This window comes from Sceloporus occidentalis, unplaced genomic scaffold, assembly GCF_023333645.1.
Source record: "Sceloporus occidentalis isolate IW3139 unplaced genomic scaffold, rSceOcc1.0.p SCAF_1, whole genome shotgun sequence".
NCBI lineage: Eukaryota > Metazoa > Chordata > Lepidosauria > Squamata > Phrynosomatidae > Sceloporus > Sceloporus occidentalis.
Window position 1 is genome coordinate 12176838 of NW_028316981.1, and position 27889 is coordinate 12204726.

At 42.6% G+C, this 27889-nt stretch overlaps 1 protein-coding gene across 1 annotated transcript; it reads right to left on the reverse strand.

Moving 5' to 3' along the window:
• Positions 1–937: 937 nt before the first annotated feature.
• On the reverse strand, positions 938–27828 carry LOC149320765 (uncharacterized). The gene is made up of 6 exons (XM_089519745.1): positions 27813–27828; positions 20658–22706; positions 14471–14523; positions 11978–12056; positions 7736–7862; positions 938–3413 (listed from the first exon to the last, which is right to left on the reverse strand). The coding sequence occupies exons 2-6, from the start codon at positions 22332–22334 to the stop codon at positions 1582–1584; spliced, it is 3768 nt and encodes a 1255-aa protein (XP_089375871.1). The 5' UTR covers positions 22335–22706; positions 27813–27828; the 3' UTR covers positions 938–1581.
• Between the last annotated feature and the right edge of the window lie 61 nt (positions 27829–27889).

A 27889-nucleotide genomic window follows, 5' to 3' on the forward strand; every position in this document is an offset into this window, starting at 1 on the left:
TCGATCTGGCATTGCACAGGAGCAGCGACAGGGTTTGTGGCACGGTTGGAGTGACCCTCAGGTCCCTTGGGTTGGGAGAGGGACAGGAAGGGGAGATAGATATGAGGCATCGATCTCGCCTTCCCCTGGAACGCAAGTCCCTCCTCCCACCGCCATACCTCCCCCTGCACCACACAACCTCAATAGGAGCTCCGCTCAAAGTGATGTTATCCCCTTCCTCCCCAGCCCAAGCATCCCCCGCGTCCATGACCTCCCTCCCACCCTGCACCAGCAAATTAAAGAGCAGAGGTTAGCCACCACAGGCATCCTCTGCTCTCAGCTAACCCACAACCTCCCAAGCCCAGTAAAAACTGCGCAGCTGCGCAACTGCGGAGTCCCACAGAGGTGGCCCTTCAGTCCGTGGGCAGCACTTCCGGGGCGGTGCGCAGATGCACACCTCCGACACCCCGGGAGGAGGCCGCCTGGCAGAGGCGCGGCTCAGGCTGCGGAGTCCGGCAAGAGGCAAAGGGGGCGTGGCAGGAAGGTCCGGGCGTCCGGCTTTTAAGCTCGCCGCTCTCACCTGGCGAGCTCTTTTCCTGTCTTCCCCCCAGGAGTCTTAAAAAGCCCGCTCCCGGCTGCCGCAAGTGCCAAAGCAGCCAAACTAAAAAGAGTCCCACAGCGGTGGCCCTTCAGTCCATGGGCGGCACTCCCGGGGCGGTGTGCAGATGCGCACCTCCGACACCCCGGGAGGAGGCCGCCCAGCAGAGGCGCGGCTCAGGCTGCGGAGTCCGGCAAGAGGCAAAGGGGGCGTGGCAGGAAGGTCCGGGCGTCCGGCTTTTAAGCTCGCCGCTCTCACCTGGCGAGCTCTCTTCCTGTCTTCCCCCCCAGGAGTCTTAAAAAGCCCGCTCCCGGCTGCCGCAAGTGCCAAAGCAGCCAAACTAAAAAGAGTTTGAGGTGGAACTTTTGCCATATTTCAGGCCTTTAATAGGCTTGCTAGCATCATACATCCCCAAAAGTAACACAAATAACAAAGCATATATTTCAGACTGTTACATTGATTATGAAAGTCTTAGAGATGGACTCCCACCCTCCCTCAGGTTTTTGTTTCCAAGAAAGATTAAAAGAAATAGGAATTTGCCTTTCACTGGCAAGTTTTATCTGAAACGACACCGTATTTCCAGATGTGACAGTGGAAATGTTTCTTGAGAGACCTATTGCATGTGCCAACAAAGCGGTTTTCAGTCTCACAGAAGACAGAGATGGCCTAGAACTAGAAAGTTATTTTGCTTATGCTAATGGAGACAAACATTTTATCACTTGGCTTTTACTATCTTTGCCCTCATTCCTTGTCTTGCAAAGACCACCTTAAACACCATTTTGCTTTGACTGACCTAATAAAAGATATCACCATGATGTCTATTTTAAATTTTGTTGTAAGTCATGGGTTATATATGGCACAAACATGACAAAACTAAAGCACAGAAATATAAGATTATAATAGGATATCTGTTTTTTGAGTAACGGGAGTCCCTGTGGGTTGCTAGATGTGAAATATCTTCAGTGGAGATTGACATGTTTTCTACGCTCATTCATTCAAAAGGTTTATCCTAAGTGAGTTCGCATATGCGAAGTAAGGTGGTGACTTTGGCTGAAGCGCTTTCCACACTCCATGCATTTATATGGTTTCTCCCCTGTGTGGGTTCTTTGATGCGATACAAGGTGTGCATATTGACTGAAGTGCTTTTCGCATTCCATGCATTTATAGGGTTTCTCTCCTGTGTGGATTCTCTGATGTAAAGTAAGGTGTGTTCTCCTCCTAAAGCCTTTCCCACACTCTATGCACTGAAATGGTTTCTCCTCTGTGTGGACTACATGATGTGAAATAAGGCATTGCCTTGAACTAAAACTCATTCCACACTCTATGCATTCATATTGTCTTGCCTCTCTGTGGCTACCCTGATGAGAAATGAGTTGTTGATTTTGACTAAAACATTTGCCACAATCCATGCATTTATATGGTTTTATCCCTGTGTGGTTTCTTTGATGTATAGTAAGGTTCCAGCTTGCGCTGAAACTTTTCCCACACTCCGCACATTTGTACGGTTTCTCTTTCATGTGAGTCCGTTGGTGTTTGTTAAGGTTTGCACTGCTGCTGAAGTTCTTTCCACATGTCATGCATCTATATGGTTTTTCCCCTGTATGTGTTCTCTGATGTAAAGTTAGGTGTGTGCTCTGCCTAAAGCTCTTTCCACACTCCATGCACTGATATGGTTTCTCTCCTGTATGGGTCCGCTGATGTGAAATAAGACAGTGTCTCCAACTGAAATTCATCCCACATTCTATACATTCATATGTTTTCTCCCCTGTGTGGGTTCTTTGGTGTGACTTAAAGTGTGCAAGCTGACTGAAGTTCTTTCCACATTCTGTGCACTTATACGGTTTTTCACCAGTATGGATTCTTTGATGTAAAGTAAGGTGTGTACTCCTCCTGAAAAATTTCCCACACTCTGTGCACTGATATGGTTTCTCACCAGTATGGACAGTATGATGTGAAATAAGGCATTGCCTTGAATTGAAACTCATCCCACACTCTATGCATTCATACATTTCTTGACCTCCATGGCTTCTTTGATGTGAAGTAAGTTGATGACTTTGACTGAAGCACTTTCCACAATCTGTGCATTTATATGGTTTTATTCCTGTATGGTTCCTTTGATGTACAGTAAGGTTCCAGCTTGCACTGAAGCTTTTTCCACACTCCACACATTTATATGGTCTTTCTTCCATGTGAGTTTTTTTATGTTTATTAAGATTTGCACTGCTGCTGAAGGTCTTTTCACACTTTGGGCACTGATATGGTTTTTCCCCTGTGTGGGTCCTCTGATGTAAAGTAAGATGTGCACTCTGCCTGAAGCTCTTTCCACACTCCATGCACTGATATGGTTTTTCGCCTGTGTGGGTTCTCTGATGTGAAACAAGACAGTGCCTCCAGTTGAAACTCATCCCACACTCTGTGCATTTGTATGTTTTCTCACTTTTGCGAATTAATTGAGGTGCAACAAGGACTTCACTCTGGGTAAAGCTCTGACTGCATTCCATACCATCAAAAGTTTTTTCTCTTGTGTGATTTTTGTAATGTCTATACAAGGAGGGTTGTCCTTGGAGTATTTCCCCACATTCTGGAAAAATTTTCCCTTGCTTTCTTTTGTGACCTTGATGGACATGGTCTTCATGGATGCCATTGCACTTAACAGCAAAAGATTGCCTCTTCTTATCATTTCGTTGGTCCCCTATAAAGGTTTGGGATCCTGTTTGATCCCAAGGCCTGGTCTTTTCTGCTTCTTGCCCTCTTGCCAATGTCTCCCTTTTCTTGGAAAAGTGGACAAATGGATCTTCTTCTTCCAGCCAGGACACCAGCTCAGGTTTGGGGATTTCTTTAAAAAAGAGAGACAGGATAGTGACTACAAAATATACTGGCATTCTTATCTCACTCATTGCTTTGGCCTCCTTCCAAAAATCAAGAACAGGGAAAGAACAAATCCACCAGTGATAGCCCTGCCATTAGAGAGAGTGAAGCATCCACCTCATGCAAGTAGGGTTGTGATTACCCGGCAGCCCCCAGGACAATCTCGCTTTTGGCCCAGTTTGCCTTAAATCCCAGCTTTGGTCCCGGGCCCAGCCTCCGGGCCGGGCGCGCTCACGCAGCCATTGTCGCGGCTGCTAACGCGGCTGGCCGGCCACCCACCTCCTCCTCCTCCATGGCCACGCCGCCCTCCGCTTCTTCCGCTCCTCCTCCTCTTGCGCAGCTGCTGCGCCGCCCCCCGCGGCACTTGCCGGCAGCAGCGCACACTTGTCCCTCTTGCGCACTTGCGTGCGGGGCTTAAAGAGCAGCGCTCGTCCCCTAAGCCTTCTGGCCAATGGCAGACGAGCAGGGACTGGCCTAGTTTCCAGCCCCAGTCTGCCATTGGCCAGTGTCAGGAGCTTTGGAGGAGGAGGAGGAGGCAAAGGAGGAGGAGGGGGAGGAAGAAGAGGAGGAGGCAAAGGAGGAGGAGGAGAAGGAAGAGGGGGAGGCAAAGGAGGAGGAGGGGGAGGCAAAGGAGGAGGAGGAGGAGGAAGAGGGGGAGGAGGAAGAGGAGGAGGCAAAGGAGGAGGAGGAAGAGGAGGAGGCAAAGGAGGAGGGGGAGGCAAAGGAGGAGGAGGCAGAGGAGGAGGAAGCAAAGGAGGAGGAGGAGGAGGAGGAGGAAGAGGGGGAGGCAAAGGAGGAGGAGGAGGAGGCAAAGGAGGAGGAGGGGGAGGAAGAAGAGGAGGAGGAGGCAAAGGAGGAGGAGGACCGAGGAGGATAGGCCTCTGGGCCAGGGGGAGGGAAAAGTTTTTTATTTTATTTTATTTTTGAATATATAAAACCCAGCCTTGGTTTCTTATTTTTATTTTATTTTTGTTATTAAATATATACAACCCAGCCTTCTGGTGGTGATATTGATATTGATGGTGATATTGATATCAACCAGCTTCTGAGGCATGCATGCACTCTTTCTGAAGGCGAGACAGTGTCACCTTCCAAGGTGTGTTTTTGGTGTATTTTTTGTGCTTTCCCTTGACCAAGTAGACACTTCTGAGAAGTACAGTTGGCTCAAGAAACCTGAAATGGCAAATCCACTTCTTGTGAAACCACCTTGACATGTTCAATATGCATAGCCATGTTAAACCATGCTAAGTGTTAAACCCAAGGGGTTTGGTTATGGAATAAGCCTCTGAAATATGCAAGAGGCCGTGTTAAGTAAAGCCATGTGAAATGCTCAAATGTGCTGGTGTGTGTGTTTTGGAATGGATCCAGAAAAGGAAGTACATTTCTGTCATCTTTCTAGGAATAATGCCAAAATGTCCTCCATTTTGAGCATGTCTAAGAAACATGCATTTATATTAACATTTTTTAAAAAAAGCATCAATTTTTTGCGTGTCCTCCATTTAAAAAAAAGTGTCCTACATTTGAAAATCTTGTCCTACATTTGTCCTACATTTGTCCCGGTATGGAGGTCCTGACTTATGGCAACCCTACATGCAAGCAACCTGCGATGTTATGAGTTGATTCTGCTCTAGCCAATCTTACTTTTGCCATGCGTGCCTGCCTATCACAGGCAATGTAAGCAGTAGCTGGCTCCAGAATCCCTTACAGAGTAGACATTAATAACAAAGCAAAAAGAAAAGGGGGAACACAGGAAGCATGACTCACCAGCTACCCCCAGCATGTGAAAGACGCATAGGTCTCAGTTTGGTTATCAAAAGGGAAATCGATTTAAAAAAGAAAAAAGTCCCAGGATTCATTTTGGAAGAAGCTTTCAAGTGGTCTCTATACGGTTCAAGTTTTGTTTTTGTTTTTTGTTTCTTTACTTATGCAACTAAATTACTGACCTGGTTATCATTTCACATATGTATGCAGGTTGAGACTCCCTTATCCAGAATTCCAAAATCCAAAATATTGTCCACAAGGTTGGCTGAAATAGTGACATCTTTGCTTTCTGATGGTTCAGTGTACACATGCACATAATTTTTTAAAATATTATGTAGAAATTTAGCTTTAGGTTGTTTATAAGGTGTATAGGAAGCATACAAATGATTTCATATTTAGACTTGGGTCCCATCTCCATATTGCATTATTTATATGGAAATATTCTAAAATCCAAAAAATCCAAAATCCCAAACCTTTCTGGTCCCAACCTGAGACTCAACCTGTACTCCAAAACCAAAAGCTTTTTTCATGGGTGGCTGAGATAGTGGCTTCTTTGCTTTGTAATGGTTCTATGTACACAAACTGTCTCACATATAAAATTATTAAAATTTTTGTATAAAATTATATTCAGGCTATGTGTATAAGAGATGTATATGAAACATTAAGAAATTTTGTGTTCAGTCTTGGATCCCACCTCTTAAGATATCTCATTATGTACCTATATGCAAATACAGGTAATCATTTTTTTAAAAAATTAAAATCCAAAACACTTCTGGTCCCAAGCATTTTTGATAAGATACTCAGCCTATACTCTTAGTTTTGGATAAAAGGTTTATTGAAAAATGTTGAATTACGGTTGTTTTCTTTTTCTTTTTTGATATAAGAACTTAGACCTACTTTTCCCATGTTATTTCTGCCTCTGGTATCATTTTTTTTTTTTTTTTTGTTTTTTTGTTAAAGAAGTAATGCGTAGGGACATGACTACTTTGCTAACTGAGGTATACCTACTTGTACTTAACATTCCAAACATGATAATTGTATGGCAAACCAAATCAGACATAACAACTGGCATTCCTTTAAGTTGTTATGTGACTGTAAACTGGATTTATTATCTTGTAACTGCTGGGGATTCACATTTATGATTAGAGGAAACATTTTAAAAAATCAGATTTTATTTTAACAGTTTAACACAAAAGTCAAAAGAAATATCTATCTATAGTCAATAGTTAATAACTACTATTTGTTAATAGTAGTTAACAAATAAATGTGACTCCCAAAATCTACCTGCACTTTGGGGGGAGACAGATGGAATCATTAGATGTAGCTATGACAATGGAGCTCCAACACCATAGTTACATCTGATGATACAAGATCTTGGTCAAGATATTTTATGTTCCTAAAGTAACAGGCTGACTGAAAATATCACCCTCCCCCCAAAGTAAAGGTTTCTCCTTTGACATGGTGTCAAATTGTGTCTGACTGTAGGGGGTGGTGCTCATCTCTGTTACTAAGCTGAGGGAGCCAGCACTGTCAAACACGACCCCATGGTTATGTGGCCAGCATGACTGAACAGAATGCTGTTACCTTCCCACCAATGTAGTATCTATTTATCTACTTGCATTTTTACATACTTTCAAACTGCTAAATTGGCAGAAGCTGGGATTAGTGACGGGAGCTCACTCCATCATGCGGTGTTTGAGTCTCAAACTACCGACCTGGCAATTGTCAGAATCAACTTCTTAACCGCTGAGCCACCGTGTCCCTATTTTCCACCTACAGCTTCAAAATTTCCACAAATGTTCGGCAATTTGTGGAGAATGGAGAAACTGATGCATCTGATTAGACAAATCTATAAATCTGAAAGAATGGAAATTATTTATAGAATATGTACCAAAGGGGAGCGGGATACAATGGTAATAGGTTGGAACAGTTGATGTTAAAAAAGATAAAGGTAAGAACCGTATGTTAGTTGAAAGCTAAGATCATAGTTTGTGGATTAGAAAAGTTAAGGTAGATTTTATCTAACTGCTTAGCCTTATAAGAGGAAAGGTGGAAGATTAAATTAGCAACTGCAGCAGAAGAAAGCTGGAAGTCTTGCTGTGTTTACTGTCAATATGTTTATTGTGTGTATGTTGATATGTGTTCATTAACGTCTGTAGGCATAGGTAATAATTTGATCCATCCCCCCTTTTCTGGTTTAATATGTATCTAACTTCTGATTTAATAATAAAGTTTCAATTTTAAAAAAACAAAACAAAACAGAAATTTTACATCTCTAATTTTCCAGGAATTTGTCTGCTAGCCCCACATACCTTTTACAGCTGTTTAGATGAAAGCCATAACTACATTACACAGTATGACTATATGATGTAAGAAGAGTTCAGGAAACATGAAATAGAGTAGGAGGAGCATACTAAGGCATTATCTCATATCTCTGAAAAGTGATTAATCTGGAAGAATCCTAACTCCAAAAGAGCATTTTACATTCCATTCCTTTGGCATCTATCAGCTAAGAAAAAGGGTCCTTACCTAGAGAGGCCACATTCCTGTAGTTCTCCAGCATGACCTCCTTGTAGAGAGCTCTTTGATCTAGATCCAGAAGATCCCATTCTTTTCGGGTGAAATATATGGCCACTTCCTCAAAAGTCACTGGCCCCTGGAAGGAGAAATCAAGATTCTTTACTCTGAAATAATCTCCTTTGCATATATTGTTAAGGAAAAAGCAACATGGGACATACAGTGATTGAAATAAAACATGTATGTGAGAGTCAGGGTGACTCAGCAGAAGCAAATTAAGAGCCACACAGGTGTATAAGGTAATACAATTAACAAGTCCTGTATGCCAAGGACAAGAAAAGCAAAGTGGATAATTGAAAACACCTGAGAATTGTTAAGTGGTCAAGGCTGAGATGATGAAATCATCAATTCTGGGTAGAAACAAGAGAGCCAATGAGAATGGTTGTACACGCCCACTGGGTGGATACTGACAAGAGTGGGTGGTATGATCCAAGGACTATAATAATGACTATGAATCCCAATGTGTTTTGTGGGTAGTATTGGAGTAGTGAGGAGTATTGTTGTATTGGATAGTCTGGAGCTGTATATAGTAGAATAAAGTAGATCTTTTATATAAGACTACTGAGTTGTCTGGTGTCTTGAGTGAAGATACAAGAGCCAGCAGGATCCTGGAGAAGTCTGGAGACTTCTGAGGAAGAAGAGTGAGAAGGCTTGGAGAGTTTGTCAGGGTCTTCAGCCTATTCTCTGTAACTCTGCTGCTTTAGAGCAAAGCTTTATCCACTGGCCAAAACTGGTCAGCGTCGGTGCGCAACAAGGTGGTGAGTTCGAGCCAGAGGTAAAGAGCAACAACTCCCATCATCCCTGACATATATTCCTCTGTGTTGGGGTAGGTGAATTTGGCTCTCCAAATGTTCTTGAACTGCAGTTCCCATTCTTTTGCACTATTGGTTATGTTGGCTTGAGAGCTGTAGGCCAACAATGTCCAGAGGGCCACAGTTGCCCAGCTATGTCCTATATTTTGAGAATAATCTGTACACACTCACACTTTTTCTTCCGGTTTAGATGGAAAGTGATTCCTGGACAGTTTTATGGCGAAAATGGCAAACCATGGGGAAGATGATTCCTTCTCCTTCTCAAGTTATACAGAGACAGAGCTGTGTTATCTGGAAATCAGTATGCTAAGGCATCTTGTAGCATCTTTGAGACTATCTGAAAAAAATAAGTTGTAGCTTAAGCTTTTAAAGATTTAAAAGTCTACTTCGACACTGTTCACGCATCTGAGGATGTACACCAAGTCTACAAAAGCTTATGCTACTATTTCTTTTGCTCAGTTAGTCTCAAAGGTGCTACAAGATCCCTTTGCAATACAGTGGGCTCTTGGGATTTGCTGAGGTTTGGCTCCATGGATACCAAAACCCATGGATGCTCAAGTCCCATTATATACAATGGCATAGTAAAATGGTGTCCCTTAGAATAAAATGGCAAAGTCAAGGTTTGCTTTTTGTATTTATTTATTTAAAATATTTTCATGCTGTGGATGGGTGAGTCCATGGATGAAGAATCCGTGGATATGGAGGGCCAACTGTATTCTGCCTTTTCCCAATATCTGGAATTATGGCAGCTTGCAGAGTATTAAAACCAGAACAAATTAAAAACATAGAGAAATCATCAGTATTATCGGCCTGGGACAGACCGCCCCAAGAGGGCAGCCTGCCGGCGACCTATTTCCCTCTAGAAGAAATCTGCAGCCGCCAAACCGTGTGGCTTCCCTCTGAAATAAAAAAACCCCAGGAAAAACAGGTTCTTTTTACTGTGCTGTGAGGATGTCACAAGTGTGCCCTTGGCACACTTGTGACATCCACAACGTGCAGCGATGTGGAGATGCTGCACGTCACTTATGTAAAGAGGACAGCTCCCATGTGGATGGGAGGCCGCCATCAGGCCGCCGCCCGCACGTACTAGGGTTAGGGACCGTGTGGTTGGTGCGCGGTCCCTAACCCTAGTATCGCCGCCGCCACACCCCTTTCTGCCCGTCTGTCTCGGGCCATAGATACAAAAGCATGCAAAAGGATCTTGTAGCACCTTTGAGACTGACAGGGCGAAAGATGTAGCATAATCCAGGGGCATCACTAGGAGGGTGCATGGAAAATGGACTGCACCAAGTGACATCCTAAAGGGGTGTGTGACACCACTGGTCTCCAAACATCTGCCTTTGGGCAGAAACCAGAAACCTCCTCAGTGGGAGGAGAAAGGACAGGCCCCAGTTTTTTTTTTAAATTAAAATATTAAAATATATAAAAAAATAAAATTTAATATTTTTGAATTTTTAAATATTCATTTCAAATTTTCTTTAAAAACATCACATCCTACCAAATGTTCACTTTAACCACATAAAACTATTAAATACATTTAGGCTGTGCATATTACATTGTAATTTAAAGATACAATTTTAATTTTGCTAGTTGTTTATGTCACAAGTATTGCCATTACATTCAGTGATATAAGGGAATTACGATTTATGAATAACATTAATACAAAAATATTGCTAAGGATTCTGCATGGTACAGAAGACGGTCAATGAGGGAGGTGACAGCATGAGTTACTGCATCAGGTGATGCCAGCACTAGTGATACCATTGGCATAAACTTTCGTAGACTTGGTCTACTTTCTCAGATGTATGGTGCTCAGTTCGTCTCAAATGTAGTTCAAGATCGCTTTGCATACTGATTTTCCTAACACAGCCAAGTCTCTGAATTCTACATACATATAAAATTTATTTTAAAAAGAAATTAAACAATTAAACAGTCTATAAAATTAAACCACTTAATAATCATTAAAAGACAGGATATAAAAAGCAATAAAACATTAAAAGTCCACTGAAGTCAGTTCCCAAAAGCCTGATGGAATAAATAGTGGAAGAAAGAGAACACGGAAAAAGTCATCCTAGCCTCTGTGGGGATGGAGATCCAAAGTCTGGGACAGGGGTAGGCAACCTTTTTGAGCCGGGGGCCGGGTTGCTGTCCCTCAGACAACTGGGGGGCCGAAGCCAAAAAATGAATAATTAAATAATTTTTTTAAAAAAATCAAATAAATAAATAAACCGGTTCAAATGTAGGACAAAAATTTCAAATGGAGGATACTTTTTTTAAAAAAAATGGAGGACATGCTAACAAATTGGCTGATTTTTTAAAAAATGTTAACATAAATGCATGTTTCAGAGGCTTCTATAGACAATTGCCCCCCTTGCCCGCCTCCTCCTGATAGGCCAAAGGCCCCACGCCCTCACGTGAGAGGCCAAAGGCTCCAGCAGCATTCGGCGGCAGGACCGGGCTGGGGCCAGTCCCAAGGCCTTGCCGGGCCGCATCCGGCCCGCGGGCCGCAGGTTGCCTACCCCTGGTCTGGGAGCAGCCACCAAGAATGACCTCTCTCTTGTTCTCATCAAATGAGCCTGAGGAGGAAATGGGACTGAGAGAATGGCCCCTATGGCGATTCTAGAGCTCAAGCAGGCACACTTTGGGATGTATTATTCTTCAGATAGCCTAGACCCAAGCTGTACAGGGCTTTAAAGGTCATAACTGGTGCTTTCAATTATGCTTGGAAAGTGATTGACAGCCTGTGGAGCAATTGGGGCAGGGAAGTTTACATGTTACAGCTTTCTTACTTGATACAATATCACCCAAAATTCACAAAACAGTGATAACCTTTATTGGGCCAATGAAAATGCACACATGTTGCAAGCTCTTGAAGCTCCGCTGGCTTCTTCATCAGGCAAAGATGTTAAAAATTATATAGGAGAAAGAAAGAAAGAAAGAAAGAAAGAAAGAAAGAAAGAAAGAAAGCCATAGCCCTGCATTTGGTCAAGATGTTGTAGTCCTCAGTTCAGATGGTCTGGAAGAGTGAGCGAAGGGTATATGAAGAAGCCAGTGGAGCTTCAAAAGCTTGCAACATGTATAACATGCATTTTGGTTGACCCAATAAAGTTATTACTGCTTTGTGGATTTTGGATGATATTGTACTTTTCTATATGGCCAACACTATTGCTGGATATGCCCTGTAGCCCCAAATGAATTCAAACCCACTCCTTTCCTTCTGTCAGCCTAGGATGTACACACTCCACTCAGATCCATCTCTTGGGTCACTTGACATATTGCAATCCCAAAAGCAATTCAGACCTTCTCCCCTCCCGTTCTCTCAACCCAAAGGGAAGCAGTCCCTGCAGATGGCTGCCACCCTCCAAGATGATTCCTCCCTTACCTGAGCAGGCTGAATGGCAGCTCTTTCTTCTCTATCGCAAAGAAGGGAGGACCGAGATTGTGTCTGCAATGCCATTGCACTGGAAGAGAAAAATGGCATGAGCTAAACTGGTGGCTGGGCTCTGACAGCTGTTGACATCAGGAAGGAGTCTGGAAACAGCTGTATTATTCCAGTGTCTATGGAATAACAGTGTGAAAAATAGGATTGCATAATGGTTTGAGTGTTGGAGTATCTTGGAGATGGGACCTGTGTCTAACTACAAAGTTTGTGAATTCAAAAATATACCCATGTTAGTCTATAGAATCAGTATGTAGAGAGATCTTGTAGCACCTTTGAAACTAAATGAAAGAAGCTTTCCTAGACTGCAGTCTACTTTCTCAGATGCTTTTGGTGGAGTGGAAGCCAGGGACAGGCTTATCCTTTTGTCCCTACAAACGATTGTATCTGCTCAGACCCACACAACAGGGATGCCAAACTCAAGGAAGTATTCTTCAAGCTACAATACCCAACACAGGAAGTAAAAAGCAACAACAACACAAATAAACAAGGTAAGACGTACCCAGGACTGATCTATTACAGAACAAACTGAAGAGGGAAAACGACAGAACCCCACTAGTGGTCCATACAGCTCCCATTGCTCAGGCGCATCATCAATGGACTACAACCCATTCTGGACAATAATGCTACTCTTTCAAGGTGGCAGACTTTTACTTTCCTACAGACATCTTCCAAACCTCAAATAGGTTCTCACCCACAGGCACATGACACAGATGGGGACAGAGGTACTAAGCCTTGCCACAAACCAAGATACCAACTCTGCCCGCACATTTATCCAGGAAATGTCATCACAAGACCTAATGGCATCACCCATAATATTAGAGGGACCTTCATGTGCTCATCCTCTAATGTGATCTATGCCATATTGTGTCAATGCCCATCAGCACTCTACATTGGCCAAACAGGCCAGTCCCTGGACCAGAGGATAAATGGACATAAATCAGACACTAAGAAAGAGCACACACAAAAACCGGTGGCAGGACCTTTAAATCTCCCTGGGCATTACATCTCAGACCTCAGAACAGTGGTCCTTGAACAAAAGAACTACGAAGATAGATTGGAAAGAGAAAGCAGAATTGGAATTCATCCATAAACTACAGTTCTTCGGTAATGGTCTGAACAAAAACAATGGTCCTGACACACTACACATATTTCAACACTATCTGACCTCATACTCGTGGGGCATCCTACACTCCTTTATCCTACACATCTACAGACTAGTTTCCAAGGCCAAACTGATTTTGCCACTCCATTTCTATACCCAATGCATCTGAGGAAGTAGAATGAAGTCTACGAAAGCTCATGCCGTCAATTTCTTTCTTTCAGTTAGTCTCAAAGGTGCTACAAGATCTCTCTACATACTGATTCTACAGCCTAACACGGCTATATCTTTGACATCTTCAAAATGAAAGCTAACGTCATCATATTTTTCTCTCTTTCCAGCATCATTTTAACACCTTTGATTGATGAAGAATCCAGTGGAGCTTCGAAAGCTTGCAGCATGGATTTTGTGCATTTCGTTTGACCCAATAAAGGTATCCCTGCTTTGTAGATTTGGGATGTTACTGTACTTTGCTGCATGGCCAACATGATGACCCCTGGATACGGCTGGATGGCCACCTGAGGGGGCTGAAAAAAGTTTTTGGTTTTTGGAATATTTGGGATTTTGGAATCCCAGATAAGGGAGACTCAACCTGTATTTAAAATAGCTGTGTTGGCCATATAGCAAATCCTATAACATCAAGCAATGATACCTTTATTGGACTAACTACAATGCACAATTACACATGTTGCAAGCTTTCAAAGTCACACTGGCTTCTTCATCAGGCTTCACAGTTCTGTGCAGCAATCAGGATCTCTCTCCCCCTTGCATTAAAACATTTAAAAAACAAAACAAAGCCAACTCCCCCACAATATTTTGGGATTATTTCCAACACTGTCTTTGGAAATATTTCCTTTTTTAATTAAACCCCCCCCCCCCGGTCCCTTAAAGCTGTCTGCATTGCAACCATTGCTCCAAACCACACTGCAGATATAACCCAGTTTGAGACCACTTTGACTCCCCTGGCTCAATGCTAAGGGATCCTGGGAATTGTAGTTTATTGTGGCACCACCAGAGCTCTCTCTATCAGAGAAGAAGGCTCGATGTCTCACAAACACTAGTCCCCAGGATTCCCTAGCACTGAGCCCCAGGGTAGCTAAAGCGGTCTCAAACAGGATTATTTGTGCAGTGTGGGTTGGCCAGAGGTTGATTTCAAGGGGTTCATAGCTGACATTGGAGAAATAACTCTGCAGGGGTATATTGGAGCACCCCTTCCATAGGAATTGGGGGAGCCCTCTGGGGGTGCCTCTCTCTGCCCCACTCTTCCAGCCCCAGATAGGAACATTGCTTTGCTTCCCTCCCTGCCCTAAATCCCAGCCTTCTTCAGCCTCTACCTCTTTCTCCAGCTCCCTCTGGCCACTCTCACCCGCCTAGAGCGGCGCCATCTCTATGGTCTACTCCTCCATTGTCTTAACGTGTTCTGCCTCTCTAGGAAGCAGAGCGGCCGTCTCCTATCCCCTGGAGGACTGAGCGGCTGACGCTCTCTCTCTGTGCTCGATTAGATGGCACTCCTAAGGCTCCCTCTCATCTTGGAAGCTAAGCAGGGTCAGCCCGGGTTAGGACATGGATGGCAGACCGCAAGGGGATAAAGCCTTCTTCAGAAATATATCTATTTCTGAACATCATATATATTTATATGATATATAATATATATAATAAATAAATATTATCACATATTAATCTATCTATCTATCTGATATTGTTATATATGTGTATATATGTATACACACACATTTCAGAAGAATATATATATAAAATAAATTTTATTATATCTTAATATATATATTATATTCTAGCATATATATATGTGTGTGTGTGTGTATATATATATATACACACACACACATACATATTTCAGAATAATATATATTATATTTATTAATATATATTATATTCTTATTGTATACATTTCAGAATATACAGTATATTAATATATATGAAAATCTATACTATATTATTATATATTAATATGATTAATATATATTATATTCTCATATATATGTGTGTGTGTGTGTGTGTGTAGAATAATAGAGTTGGAAGAGACCACAAGGGCCATCCAGTCCAACTCCCTGCCATGCAGGAACTCCCAATCAAAGCATCCCCAACAGATGGCCATCCAGCCTCTGCTTAAAGGCCTCCAAGGAAGGAGACTCCACTACCCTCCGAGGAAGGAGTGTGTTCCACTGTTGAACAGCCCTTACTCTCATGAAGTTCCTCCTAATGTAGAGGTGGAATCGCTTTTCCTGCAGCTTGCATCCATTGCTCCATTGGGTCTTAGTCTCTGGAGTAGCAGAAAACAAGCTTGCTCCCTCCTCAATATGACATCCCTTCAAATATGTAAACAGGGCTATCATATCACCTCTTAACCTTCTCTTCTCCAGGCTAAACATCCCCAGCTCTCTAAGTCGTTCCTCATAGGGCAAGGTTTCCAGACCTTTCACCATTTTAGTCACCGTCCTTTGGACACACTCCAGTTTCTCAATGTCCTTTTTGAATTGTGGTGCCCAGAACTGAACACAATATTCCAGGTGGGGCCTGACCAGGGCAGAATATAGTGGCATTATTACTTTTCTTGATCTAGACACTATACTTTTATTGATGCAGCCAAAAATCGCATTGGCCTTTTTAGCTGCCGCATCACACTGTTGACTCATGTTCAACTTGTGGTCTACTTGGACTCCTAGATCTCTTTCTCTCGTAGTCTCGTTCAGCCAGGTGTCGCCCATCCTATATCTGTGCATTTCATTTTTCCACCCTTAATGCAGTACCTTACATTTTTCTATATTGAAATTCATTTTGTTAGCTTTGGCCCAGCTTTCTAATTAAGGTCCTTTTGAATGTTGACCCTGTTCTCTGGAGTATTAGCTATTCCTCCTAATTTGGTGTCATCTGCAAATTTGATGAGTATACCCCCAATTTTGTCCTTCAAGTCATTGATAAAGATGTTGAAAAGCACTGGGCCCAGGACAGAGCCCTGTGGGACTCCACTGGTCACTTCTCTCCAGGATGAAAAAGAGCCATTGTTGAGCACCCTTTGCCTTTGGCCGGTCAACCCATTACAAATCCATGTAACAGTTGCCTTTCCTAGCCCACATTTTACAAGCTTGTTTGCAAGAATGTCATGGAAACCTTGTTAAAAGCCTTACTGAAATCAAGATATACTATATCCACATCATTCCCTTCATCTAACAAGGTGGTAATTTTATATATATACACTTCAGAATATAGTCTTCTGAAATATGTATTTGTATTCTTCTCTTGAAATACCATAGGCTTCACAAATAACTTCATTTGCTTAACTTTAGCAAGTGGGGGCACCATAGGGCTTTGGGCAATTGCTCTGGGTTCACATATCATGGGGAGCCCCTGACACAAGACTGAGTAGCTTGACTGCTTCTCATTCTCCTTAATGCTTGAGTCTGAAGACTCATATCTCCCTGTGTGGACCCAAGTTTTAATACCATCAGGAGATGAGTCCCACCACTGTTACAGCCCCATTGCATGACGGCTACTCCAGGGCTACTCCTAAGACGGGAATTCCAACAGGAGACTAGCTTTTCCTGCTTTTAATGCTGTTCGATCTTTTGATTCAGATCCAAGGGATCTTTTAACAGGGAGCGTGTGCTGGACTTCAGCCTTCAATTTCATTTGAAATCTTTTAAAAATGCTTTCGAATTAATGTTGTTTTTTAAAAGAAAAGAATCAATAGCTTTTCCCTTTTATAATTATTGCATTTTCATCTATGTCATGGCTTGGCTTGGCTCCCATGTTGGGACAAAAGGTAGGATATAAATAAAATTAAGCCTGTCACAGGAAGCCATGAACTCAGTGCTTTTGACTGAGACCAGAGATGTGTTAGTATCTACATGCCATGAATGCCAACTATGACAACCAACTACCCAACTGCATCCTACCTTATGTGAAAGAGGTCACTTTCTACGCAAAAGATTAGATGGTGCTGAGGAAGTCCAATGTTCAGATATTCCTTTCTAGTTACTCTGTTGCTGACATCAAAGTGACATATAGTCCCAAAAGCTCTTTCATATGAGTTCTTGTGAGCGTGACCTGCTTTTCATCGCTGACTTTCTCATGAAGGAGGCATCCACCCGAAATGGGCCTATTATGAACTTTGTTCAGCATCAGGAGTTTTCCCTCACTTATTCTCCTAGTGCTAAGTCTTGGAAATTGCCAGTTTTCATCTAAGAATTTTTAAAGGGAGACTCCCAGGTGACACAACGGGAAGTGACAATGCACACACAAATAAAGCAAGGATACATTTTATTGAAAGCTCATTAAAACATGTGAAAAAAGCAACAGAAGACGATAAAACAGTGAATACAGAATACATGGGATTAAAAATACTAGTAATAAAGAAGAAATGACAATGGAAGCAGTTATAATGTGAATAGAAAATAAACAATGAAAAAACACTAAATGAAGTATCATAAGCTATATCTAAAAGAGAGAAAAATCTATAGATGAATTCCAATCAAACTATAGTACAGAATTATTAAGACATTCTCAGTTATACTACAATCTCACCTTTTTCTGCCTTCCTCTTACCCGTTTTCCATTCCTTTTCATCATGAAAGCTAAGGAACTGCTGGATATATGGTATTAGACTAGGTGCTACAGCACTGTATGAAATACCAAATATAAAATCTATACATTGAAAGACACAAAAAGATAGAACAGTCTCTGAAGATAAGAATAGAGTAATTGACAAAGCCACCCTTCTAGAAATTGGCAGCCTCAACACCTCATTTATTGTTGGGTCAATCCTGTATACGCTTATTCAGATGCAAACATGCACAAGATTGCAAATCAAAATTTTTTAGAACCAAATTGAAAACATCTCTATCTGGCTTGAGTTGGTCAGGATCTCCTGATGCAATAGCTCAAGAAAATCACACACGTAACTTCCAGTAAGTAGAAATCTCAAAATGACACAAGAACTGAGAAACATCAAAGGTGGTGGTGAGGATATACAGTAACTGGACTCTCTACTCTGCCTTGCTTGGTGTATGGAAATGAAGTTCTAGATTAGTGGGAGACCAAAAATTACAGAAACAGTTTTCAGTTACTTCAGTGTCTGATGTAACTCTTGTCTCTTCTCTCCAATGCCCCCCCCCCACTGTACTGTTGCCAAAATTTAGTGTAGACTGGCAGCATAAGAGCTGATATTTCCTTTGCAAAAAAGGTGAGCAAGGGGGAAAACATGCATTATTTTATAGCAGAATTGGATACATAGCAGCAGGATTCTCCTCCCAGATATGATAAACATCTTGTGTGCCTTGCCTTCAGATGAAACTGTGTCCTTTTCATTGCTGCCAACTAATATGTCTGATGGCTCCTGGACCTTAGGAGGATCCTGGTGGGACACCCCCCACTTAATGGGATATCTCATAAGAATGCATTTTCTATCTGCCTCTCATATAGGTCTGCTTTCATGGTTTGAGGAAACATCTGTGGAAACAGCAGGCTCCAGGCACCTAGAAATTTCTCTTGAATCCAGTTCTTCCTTCACCCTTTCCATCCAATGTAAATGTTGTGCGTCTGAGGCTGTGAGAGTGTGACTTGCCCAAGGTCACTCAGCGAGTTTCATGGCTGAGCTGGGAATTTAACTGTGGTCTTCAGAGTCCTTTTCCATTCCTAGCCTCCTTCTGATCTCTTGCTGCAGTCCCCATTCTGGTCAATGTTTGATCCAAGGTACGGGAACTCTTTTACTGTTTCAATTTCCTCACTGTCTAGGTTGGATTTTGTGTCGATCTTCTGTGGTCATTATTTTTATGTTTAGCAGTAAGCCTGCCTTTACACTTTCAATTCCAGCTCAACATTAGGAGGAACTTCCTGACAGTAAGAGCTGTTCGACAGTGGAAGACATTCCCTGGGATAGTGGAGTCTCCTTCTTTGGAGGTTTTTAAACAGAGTCTGGATGGCCATCTGTTGGGGGTGCTTTGATGGTGAGTTCCTGCACGGCAGAGGGTTGGACTAGATGGCTCTTGGGTCTCTTCCAACTCTCTGATTCTATCATCTCTGATCTTCTTTAGTAGCTGTGGCATATGCATACTGAACTATGTCTATAGGATTATGTATGCTGTTATTGGATTTAAACTCTCCATCAAGCCAAGCAACATAACTAGTGGTGAGGGATGATGTGAATTGTAATTCAACAACAGCTGGAATAACACCAGGATTATTGCCCCAAAGTTTTTTCTCCCTAGATCAGGGGTAGGCAACCTTTTTGAGCCGGGGGCCAGGTTGCTGTCCCTCAGACAACTGGGGGGCCGAAGCTAAAAAATAATTTAAAAATAAATAAATAAACCGGGACAAATGTAGGACAAAATTTTCAAATGGTGGACACTTTTTTTAAAAAAAACTGGAGGACACGTGAAAAAATTTGCTGATTTTTAAAAATATGTTAATATAAATGCATGTTTCTGAGGCTTCTATAGACAATTGCCCCTGCACGCGAGAGGCCAAAGGCCCCGGCGGCAATTGGCGGCAGGACCGGGCTGGGACCGGTCCCAAGGCCTTGCCGGGCTGCATCCGGCCCGTGGGCCGCAGGTTGCCTACCCCTGCCCTAGATCTTGGACTGACCCTACTCCTGAATTCTGCTCATCTGACCTATTAAGCCCTCTTTTGCAGCCAGTTTACATCTTCAGAGAGCCCAAGACACAGTATCTCAGAGGCCTATTGCTGATTTAATTTGCATATCCCTTTACACCAAGGGAATCATCTGTTGCACCCAGACACTTGTGGCTTGATTCTTTAGGAACTGATAACTTCCAGGAGTTGCTCAATTTCTGTTCCATAGGTCCTCTCATTAGATAAGGCTGGAACATCAATCTGGATACCAACAATTCCTGAGGATCATTACTTATCGGAGGCACGGACTCCTTGTTTAAGGAGTCCTCTTCCAGTAGGGCAATGAGACTCAAAGATGCAGTGCATGCCTTGGGAGGATGCCTGGATTTAGGCTTTGTCTTGAGAAACTTAGGTAGCACTGATGGCTCTAAGGATTTGATCCAGTTCAGATGCATATATGGTTTCACTCCTAGAACTCAAAATTTCACAGATCCTTAGATTAATGAAAATTTAGCAATGTCATACTGTTATCTGTTCTCCTGAATGCTGGAAGAACTTTCCCGAGAACATTTGTTTTTTAATAAAAATTCTCTGTGTGTTCCTTGTTATATCTCACTGCCTTTGTATAGTCTTCCCCTGTGTGGGTTCCTTGTGTGATATTCTTAGGTGTAGACTTTGGGCTTTCCCATATTCAATGTATTTATATGGTTTCTCCCGTGTAGATTCTTAGATGAAAGAAAAGGGTAATATTTAAAGGGAAGCACATCCCACACTCCATGTATTTGTGTGGTTTCTCTTCTTTGTATGTGGAGATAGAGACTTTGACTGTGAATGAAGCTCTTTCCACAGATTATGAGTTTATACAGTTTCTCCCATGTGGGTTTTTTGATGAACAAGTTTCCCTTTTTCACTGAAGCTCTTTGCCTGCTATGCATTTATATGGTTTCCCCTCATATGCACCCTTTGATGTCTATTGAGATTTCCTCTACCACTGAAACTCTTTCCACACTCAATGCATTTATATAGGTTCTCTCCTGTGTGGCTTCTTTGATGTAAAGAAAGGCTAGAACTGGCACTGAAGTTCTTTCCACACTCAATGCAATTAAATGGTTTCTCCCCTGTGTGGATTCTTTGATGCACAGTAAGGCTTGCACTGTGTCTGAAGCTCCTTTCACACTCTGTACAGTTATAAGGCTTCTCGCCTGTGTGGATTTTTTCATGGATAGTACGACCTCCACTATTAGTGAAGCTCTTTCCACATTCTTTGCATTGATATGGTTTCTCTCCCGTGTGGATTCTTTGATGGACAGTAAGACTTCTTTTAGTACTGAAACTCTTTCCGCACTCCATGCATTTATATGGTTTCTCCCCTGTGTGGATCCTTTGATGTACGGAAAGACTATGACTATGACCGAAGCTCTTTCCACATTCCATGCATTTATATGGTTTCTCTCCTGTATGTCTTTTTAGGTGTGACGAAAGATGCTGACTTTGTCTGAAGCTTTTCCCACACACAGTGCATTTATATTGTTTCTCACCTGTGTGGATTCTTAGATGTGAAGAAAGGCTAGTACTTAAACGGAAGCTACTTCCACACTCAACACACTTATGTGGTTTTTCTCCTGTATGAATTCTTTGATGTGCTCTAAAACTTCCGCTGTTACTGAAGCTCTTTCCACACTCCATGCATTTGTATGGTTTCTCCCCTGTGTGGATATTTAAATGTGTAGAAAGGTGTGCCCTTTGTCGGAAGCCCTTTCCACACTTCATGCATTTAAATGGTTTCTCCTCTGTGTGAGTTCTTTGATGCACAGTAAGTTTCCCTCTTTCACGGAAGCACCTTCCACACTCTGTGCATTTATATGGTTTCTCTCCTGTGTGGATTCTTTGATGTGTAGAAAGTGCTTGACTTTGACTGAAGCTCTTTCCGCATTCCATACATTTATATGGTTTCTCTCCTGTGTGGATTCTTTGATGTGAAGAAAGGCTAGTACTTAAACGGAAGCTACTTCCACACTCTATGCACTTATGTGGCTTTTCTCCTGTATGAATTCTTCGATGTGCTATAAAACTTCCACTATTGTTGAAGCTCTTTCCACACTCCTTGCACTGGTATGGTTTCTCCCCTGTATGGGTTCTTTGATGTGAAACAAGGCTATTGCTTAAACGGAAGGTCTTTCCACACTCCATACATTTATATGGTTTTTCACCAGTATGCAGTTGTTGATGCTTAGTCAGACTGCCAGAATCACTGAACCTCTTTCCACACTCCAGGCACTTATACGGTTTTTCTCCAGTGTGGGTTCTTTGATGGATAGTAAGTTTGCTGTTTATACTGAAACTCCTTCCACATTCTGTGCATTTATATGGCTTCTGACCTGTGTGGATTCTTTGATGGATAGTAAGACCTCCACTATTACCAAATGTCTTTCCACATTCTGTGCATTGGTATGGTTTCTCTCCTGTATGCATCCTTTGATGTTTAGTAAGACTTCCTCTATCTTTGAAACTCTTTCCACACTCCATGCATTTATATAGTTTCTTGCCTGTGTGGGTCCTTTGATGTGAAGGAAGACTATGCATTTCACTGAAACACTTTTGAGACTCCATGAATTTATATGGCTGTTGCTTCTCCTCTGTTTGTTTACTATTGATTGAATAATTGTTGGGAGTTTTCTCAAAAAGTGAACACTTTTTGTTTTCTCACTTTGTTGGATCAGAGGTTCATGGACATCAGCACAGAGAAATGGTGGGCCTTCTCACCCTAATTTGATTGTGAGTTCCTGCATAGCAGGGGGTTGGACTGGATGGTCCTTGTGATCTCTTCCAACTCTATGATTCCATGATCCTACGATTTGCCTGGTTTTCTCATGTCCACCTGATCCACTTTCATTTCCCAAACCTTTTACTCGTTTCTTCCCTGCTTGCTTCCAACAGATTCACAGATGGCTACTTAAAAGTTCTTGCTGTTTTTCTCATCATCTGTTTAGGATGAAAAAAAGAAAAGAAAATCCTATTATTAAACAAGTTCTGTTTTGTGAGTACGGGGTGAAAAAAAAGCCTGAAGGTGGACCTGAAAAGAAAAAGAATGGAATGTTTTTGAGGATGTATGTGGATAATTCTTCCTGCTACCCAGTCTCAATCCTACACTGTTTAGCTGTACTGCACGATCAATGCTCTAAAGTCATGCCTTAGGGAGAATTTTTTTCCTGTATCTATTTTTCCATAACCTAACCTTTTGGAATCTTCTCAAGAACAACAAAATATAAACAGACTAAAACTGGATGAAAACTAGGCTAGTTGGAGGAGAGCAATTTCACTTAGCATCCATTTCCTCCTTGCCTCTAAGACCCTATGTGTTGTGAATTTTTAAATATGGTAGTCTGAAAGTGTGGGAAATTAAACCCCAATTTATCTTATGAGGGGAGCCATTTGAGAGAACTGTGATACAGAACCATGAGGCATCACCTAAAGGAAATAAATTTTTAAAAACACTTTTCAAATTACCTCAGTCATGCTCTGTGTGGAGTAAAAGTAACAGTCAGGGTACATAGACTGGCCATCCATTATATATTAGCATTGCTACAGTGTAAGAAATACCATAATTTCCCAGCGGAGAAGGTGAGATGCTCCTGAGAGTTGGATTGCTCTTCCCATTTCAATACTACTCTAATGTGAGTTTATGGAACTCTTTGGTCCAGATCCAGGAGATCTACAACTACCTCCCCAAGGACTGCCATCGTTAACTTATTTTGACTAGCTTTGCACATGCACAATGTGGATGTGCACGTGCAAAGGTATGACTTCCAAACTGTATAAGAAACTTAAAGAAATGTATTATAAAACTGCCATAAAATCAATATGAATGGGAGTCAGAAGGTTCAGTCACTTTAACCAAGTTTGTTGTCATTGTATGCTTTCAAGATATTTCCAACTTATTGCAACCCTAAGGTAACCCTATCATGGGGTTTTCTTGGGAAGATTTGTTCAGAGGGGCTTTATCATTGGCCTTCCTCTGAGGTTGAAGGGTGTGACTTGGCAATGGCTTACATGTTTGAGGGAGATTTGGATACTGGACATCAGAGTCACAGTCCAAGGGAGTGTGGTCCACTGTTGAACAGCTCTCACTGTCACGAAGTTCCTTCTAAGGTTGAGGTGGAATCTCTTTTCCTGCAGCTTGCATCCATTGTTCAGAGTTCTGTTCTCTGGAGCAGCAGAAAACAACCTTACTCCATCCTCAATATGACATCCCTTCAAATATTTAAACAAGGCTATCATATCACCTCTTAACCGTCTGTTCAAAAGGCTAAACATACCCAGCTCCCTAAGTCTCTTCTCATAGGGCATGGTTTCCAGACCCTTCACCATTTTACTTGCCCTTCTCTGGACACACTCCAGCTTCTCAACATCCTTTTTGAATTATGGAGTCCAGAACTACACACAGTATTCCAAGTGAGGCCTGACCAAAGCAGAATAGAGTGGCACTATTACTTCCTTTGATCTAGACACTATACTTCTATTGATGCAGCCTAAAATTGCATTGGCGTTTTTAGCTGCTTCATCACATTGTTGATTCATGATCAACCTGTGGTCTACTTGGACTCCTAGTCACATATAGTCTCATTCAGCCAGATGTCACCTATCCTGTATCTGTGCATTTCATCCCCCCTCCCCCCCAAGTGCAGTACCTTACATTTCTCCACGTTGAAATTTATTTTGTTAGCTTTGGCCTAGCTTTCTAATCTATTGTTAATTTGAATTTTGATCCAATCCTCTGGGGTTTTAGCAATTCCTTCTAATTTGGTGTCATCTGCAAATTCTGTCATCCAAGTCATTGATAAAGATGTTGAATAGCACTGGGCCCAGGACAGAACCCTATGGCACCCAACTGGTCACTTATCTCCAGGATGAAGAGGAGTCATTGTCCAAAGGCTTTAATAAGAAGCCAAGTTTTGACTTGGTGCCAAACTAATACTAGTGTTGGTGCCAACTAGGCCTACAAGGGGAGAGCATGCCATAATTGGTAATTGGGGTACTGTCCCATGTTCTCTACCATGTTCGACTCAGGCTTGCATCCTTCCGAGGTCGCTAAAATGAGTACCCAGACTGTTGGGGGCAAATTAGCTCACTTGCTAATTAACTTACTTGCTGTTCACCGCTATGATCTTTGGAATAGCGGTATATAAACAAAACAAATTATTATTATTATGTACTTTCCCTCTGGGAGACAGAGGGAGGCCTCTCTAACAGACCTTAATCTTGTACAGGCAAACATTGAGAGGCCTCCCTCAAGGTTGAAATCCCAAGACATTAAGGGCTTTAAATATTATCTGCAGTACCTCAAATTCAGACTGGAAGCATATCAGCAGCCAGTGGTTTCTGAACAGAGTTCCATTTTGGACTAGCTACTGTTTCCAAGTTATCTTCAAGGGCAGCCCTATGCCTTACCAGGAAGATACCAGGAGATGAACTACTGTTGATAAATTGTCTCTGTCCAGGAACACCAGTAGACTTTTGTATGTGCTCTTTTTTGGTAACTCATTATTCTTTGTTACTAATATAGACCAAACTGGATAGTGACCACAATGCCTTTAAAATGAGTAGAATGCCACCTTGGTATTTGCTGGAGTTTGGTTCCAGGACCTCCTGTGGATACTAAAATCCATGGATGGCTAAGTCCCATTATATAAAATGGTGCAGTAAAATGGTGTACCTGATATAAAATGGCAAAATCAAAGTTTGCTTTTTGGAATTTATAATTTTAAAAAATATTTTCAGTCTATGGATAGTTGAATCCATGGATAAAAATATATATCATGGATATGGCAGGCCAGCTGTAATTAAAAAGGAAACACAAAATAAAGGATCAGTCCATGTGACCACATCAACAAGACTGATTAAATTATTTGCTAAGTTTGTGAATAAGTGTAGCCTGAAGGATTCACTACCAAGCACCTGAGAAATGTGAGTTAACAGTTCTCTAGACTGGGGTATTTGACGATTAAAGGGGCTTGTCAGTACTTGAAGTTACTGACTTTTTGAGAATCCCTTCAAAATATCCACACAGAAATATGTGGCCAGAAAATAACCCAGCTCATTAATATGGCCAGATAATTATATATACTCCCTTTTCCAAATCATCAAATTACAGGAAAAGAGATTCCAGCTCAACATTAGGAGGAACTTCCTGACAGTAAGGGCTGTTCGACAGTGGAACAAACTCCCTCGGAGTGTAGTGGAGCCTCCCTCCTTGGAGGTCTTTAAACAGAGGCTGGATGGCCATCTGTCAATAGGGATGCTTTGATTGGGAGTTCCTGCATGGCAGAATGGGGTTGGACTGGATGGCCCTTGGCGGTCTCTTCCAACTCTGAGATTTATGACCTATGTTTTCAAAGTGAGTGAAATCCCCCCCCTCAAAAAAGCACAGCCTCCTACAGCGAAGCTGTTCTTTCAGCATCTGAATAAAGAGGGATTTTTTTGACAGGGACAATTTTCCTTTTTTACTGCTCCAGGGTGAAAAAGGGATGTCACTGCTGCTGTTCTGTGGGTCTTCAAGTAGTTTCCCACTAATGGTGACCCTGAAGTGACTCTATCGTGGGATTTTCTTGGCAAGATTTGGTCAGTCAAAGTTTTCCATTGCCTTCTCCTGAGGGGGAGAGAGCATGACTTACCCAAGGTCACCCAGTGGGTTTCATTGTTGAGCCCTGGTCCCCAGTCCAACCCCATTCTGCCATGCAGGAAGACAAAATCAAAGCACTGCTGACAGATGGCCATCCAGCCTCTGTTTAAAGACCTCCAAAGGAGGAGACTCCATTACACTCCGAGGAAGGAGTGTGTTCCACTGTCGAACAGCCCTTACTCTCACGAAGTTCCTCCTAATGTTGAGGCAGAATCTCTTTTCCTGGAGCTTGCATCTATTGCTCCAAGTCCTTTTCTCTGGAGCAGCAGAAAACAAGCTTGCTCCCTCCTCAGTATGACATCCCTTCAAATATTTAAAAAGGGCTATCATTTCTTAACCTTCCTTATGTTATAGTATAAAAAAAAAGGCGAGAAGGAGACTCCAACACTCTCCTAGGCAGCACTTTCCCCTCTCAAACCATTCTTGTCAGGGATTTGAAGGGTTAAAACACAGCACAGGGAAATGCTTGATGTGTGTGTGTTTGGCCATGAGCATTCAGCAGAGTGGCAAGGCTGATCAGCACAGCTGAAGCTCATTGTCTCAAGGACACTTCAGTGTCCAAGTGCACGTAGCCATGGATGATGAAACGTGTCTGGATTGTACAGGAGACACATGACATGGTTACACACCTGAACTCACTGGGTTTGGGAGACCACATGGTCTGGAGACTATATAAACCCAGGGGTTGCAAGGGATAGCTTGTGGGTTTGAAGTAGGAGTTGGATTGGTATGGTCTGGAGTTTGAGAGATCTAGTTTTGTATAATAGCACTGTTAATAAAGAGCACTTTGGGGACTTTGGCGGGATACATACCGCCATTTAGTACATATAGAATACGTACTAGGGTTAGGAAGGGGCGGTGCTTCCGCACCCCCCTAACCCTAGTACGTATCCTATACGTACAAGATGGCGGCGCCCCTTCCACATGGGCGCCGCCATCTTTGCGTATCGGACGCTGAGCGTCCGTACGCGTCGCGCCGCTTGTGACGTAGCGAGCGCGCCCCTGGCGCCTCGCTACGTCGCAAACGCGACGGTAAAAGAAGCTCCATTTTGGAGCTTCTTTTTCGGTCCGCGCAGGAGTCGGGCCGTCTGAAGGCTCCGGCTCCCCCGCGGACCTACTGGAGGCGGCGGCAGACCGCCGCAAAGCGGCGGTCTGTACCCCGCCTTTGTTTCTCTGATGGTTTATCAGAAGAAGCCACAGCATCGGTTTGCTGTGTGTCCCCGGAGGTTCCTGCATTGCTGCAGTTCCTGGAAGACATCAAGTTGCTGTCATCCCAATTGGACTTTGGAGCCACGCTTCAGCTTCTGGAAATTGCCAGCTCTGCTACAAGGGCCTGATTTAACCCCAGGACTCCTTTGAGTTGCTGACAGTGGTTGTTGGACCCCAGCAGTTGCGCTGACAATTCTTACCCTCAGGAAGTTCTTCCTAACGTTGAGCTGAAATGACGCTTTTCCTTATGGTACTGGCTTTCATGGGCAACAACAGC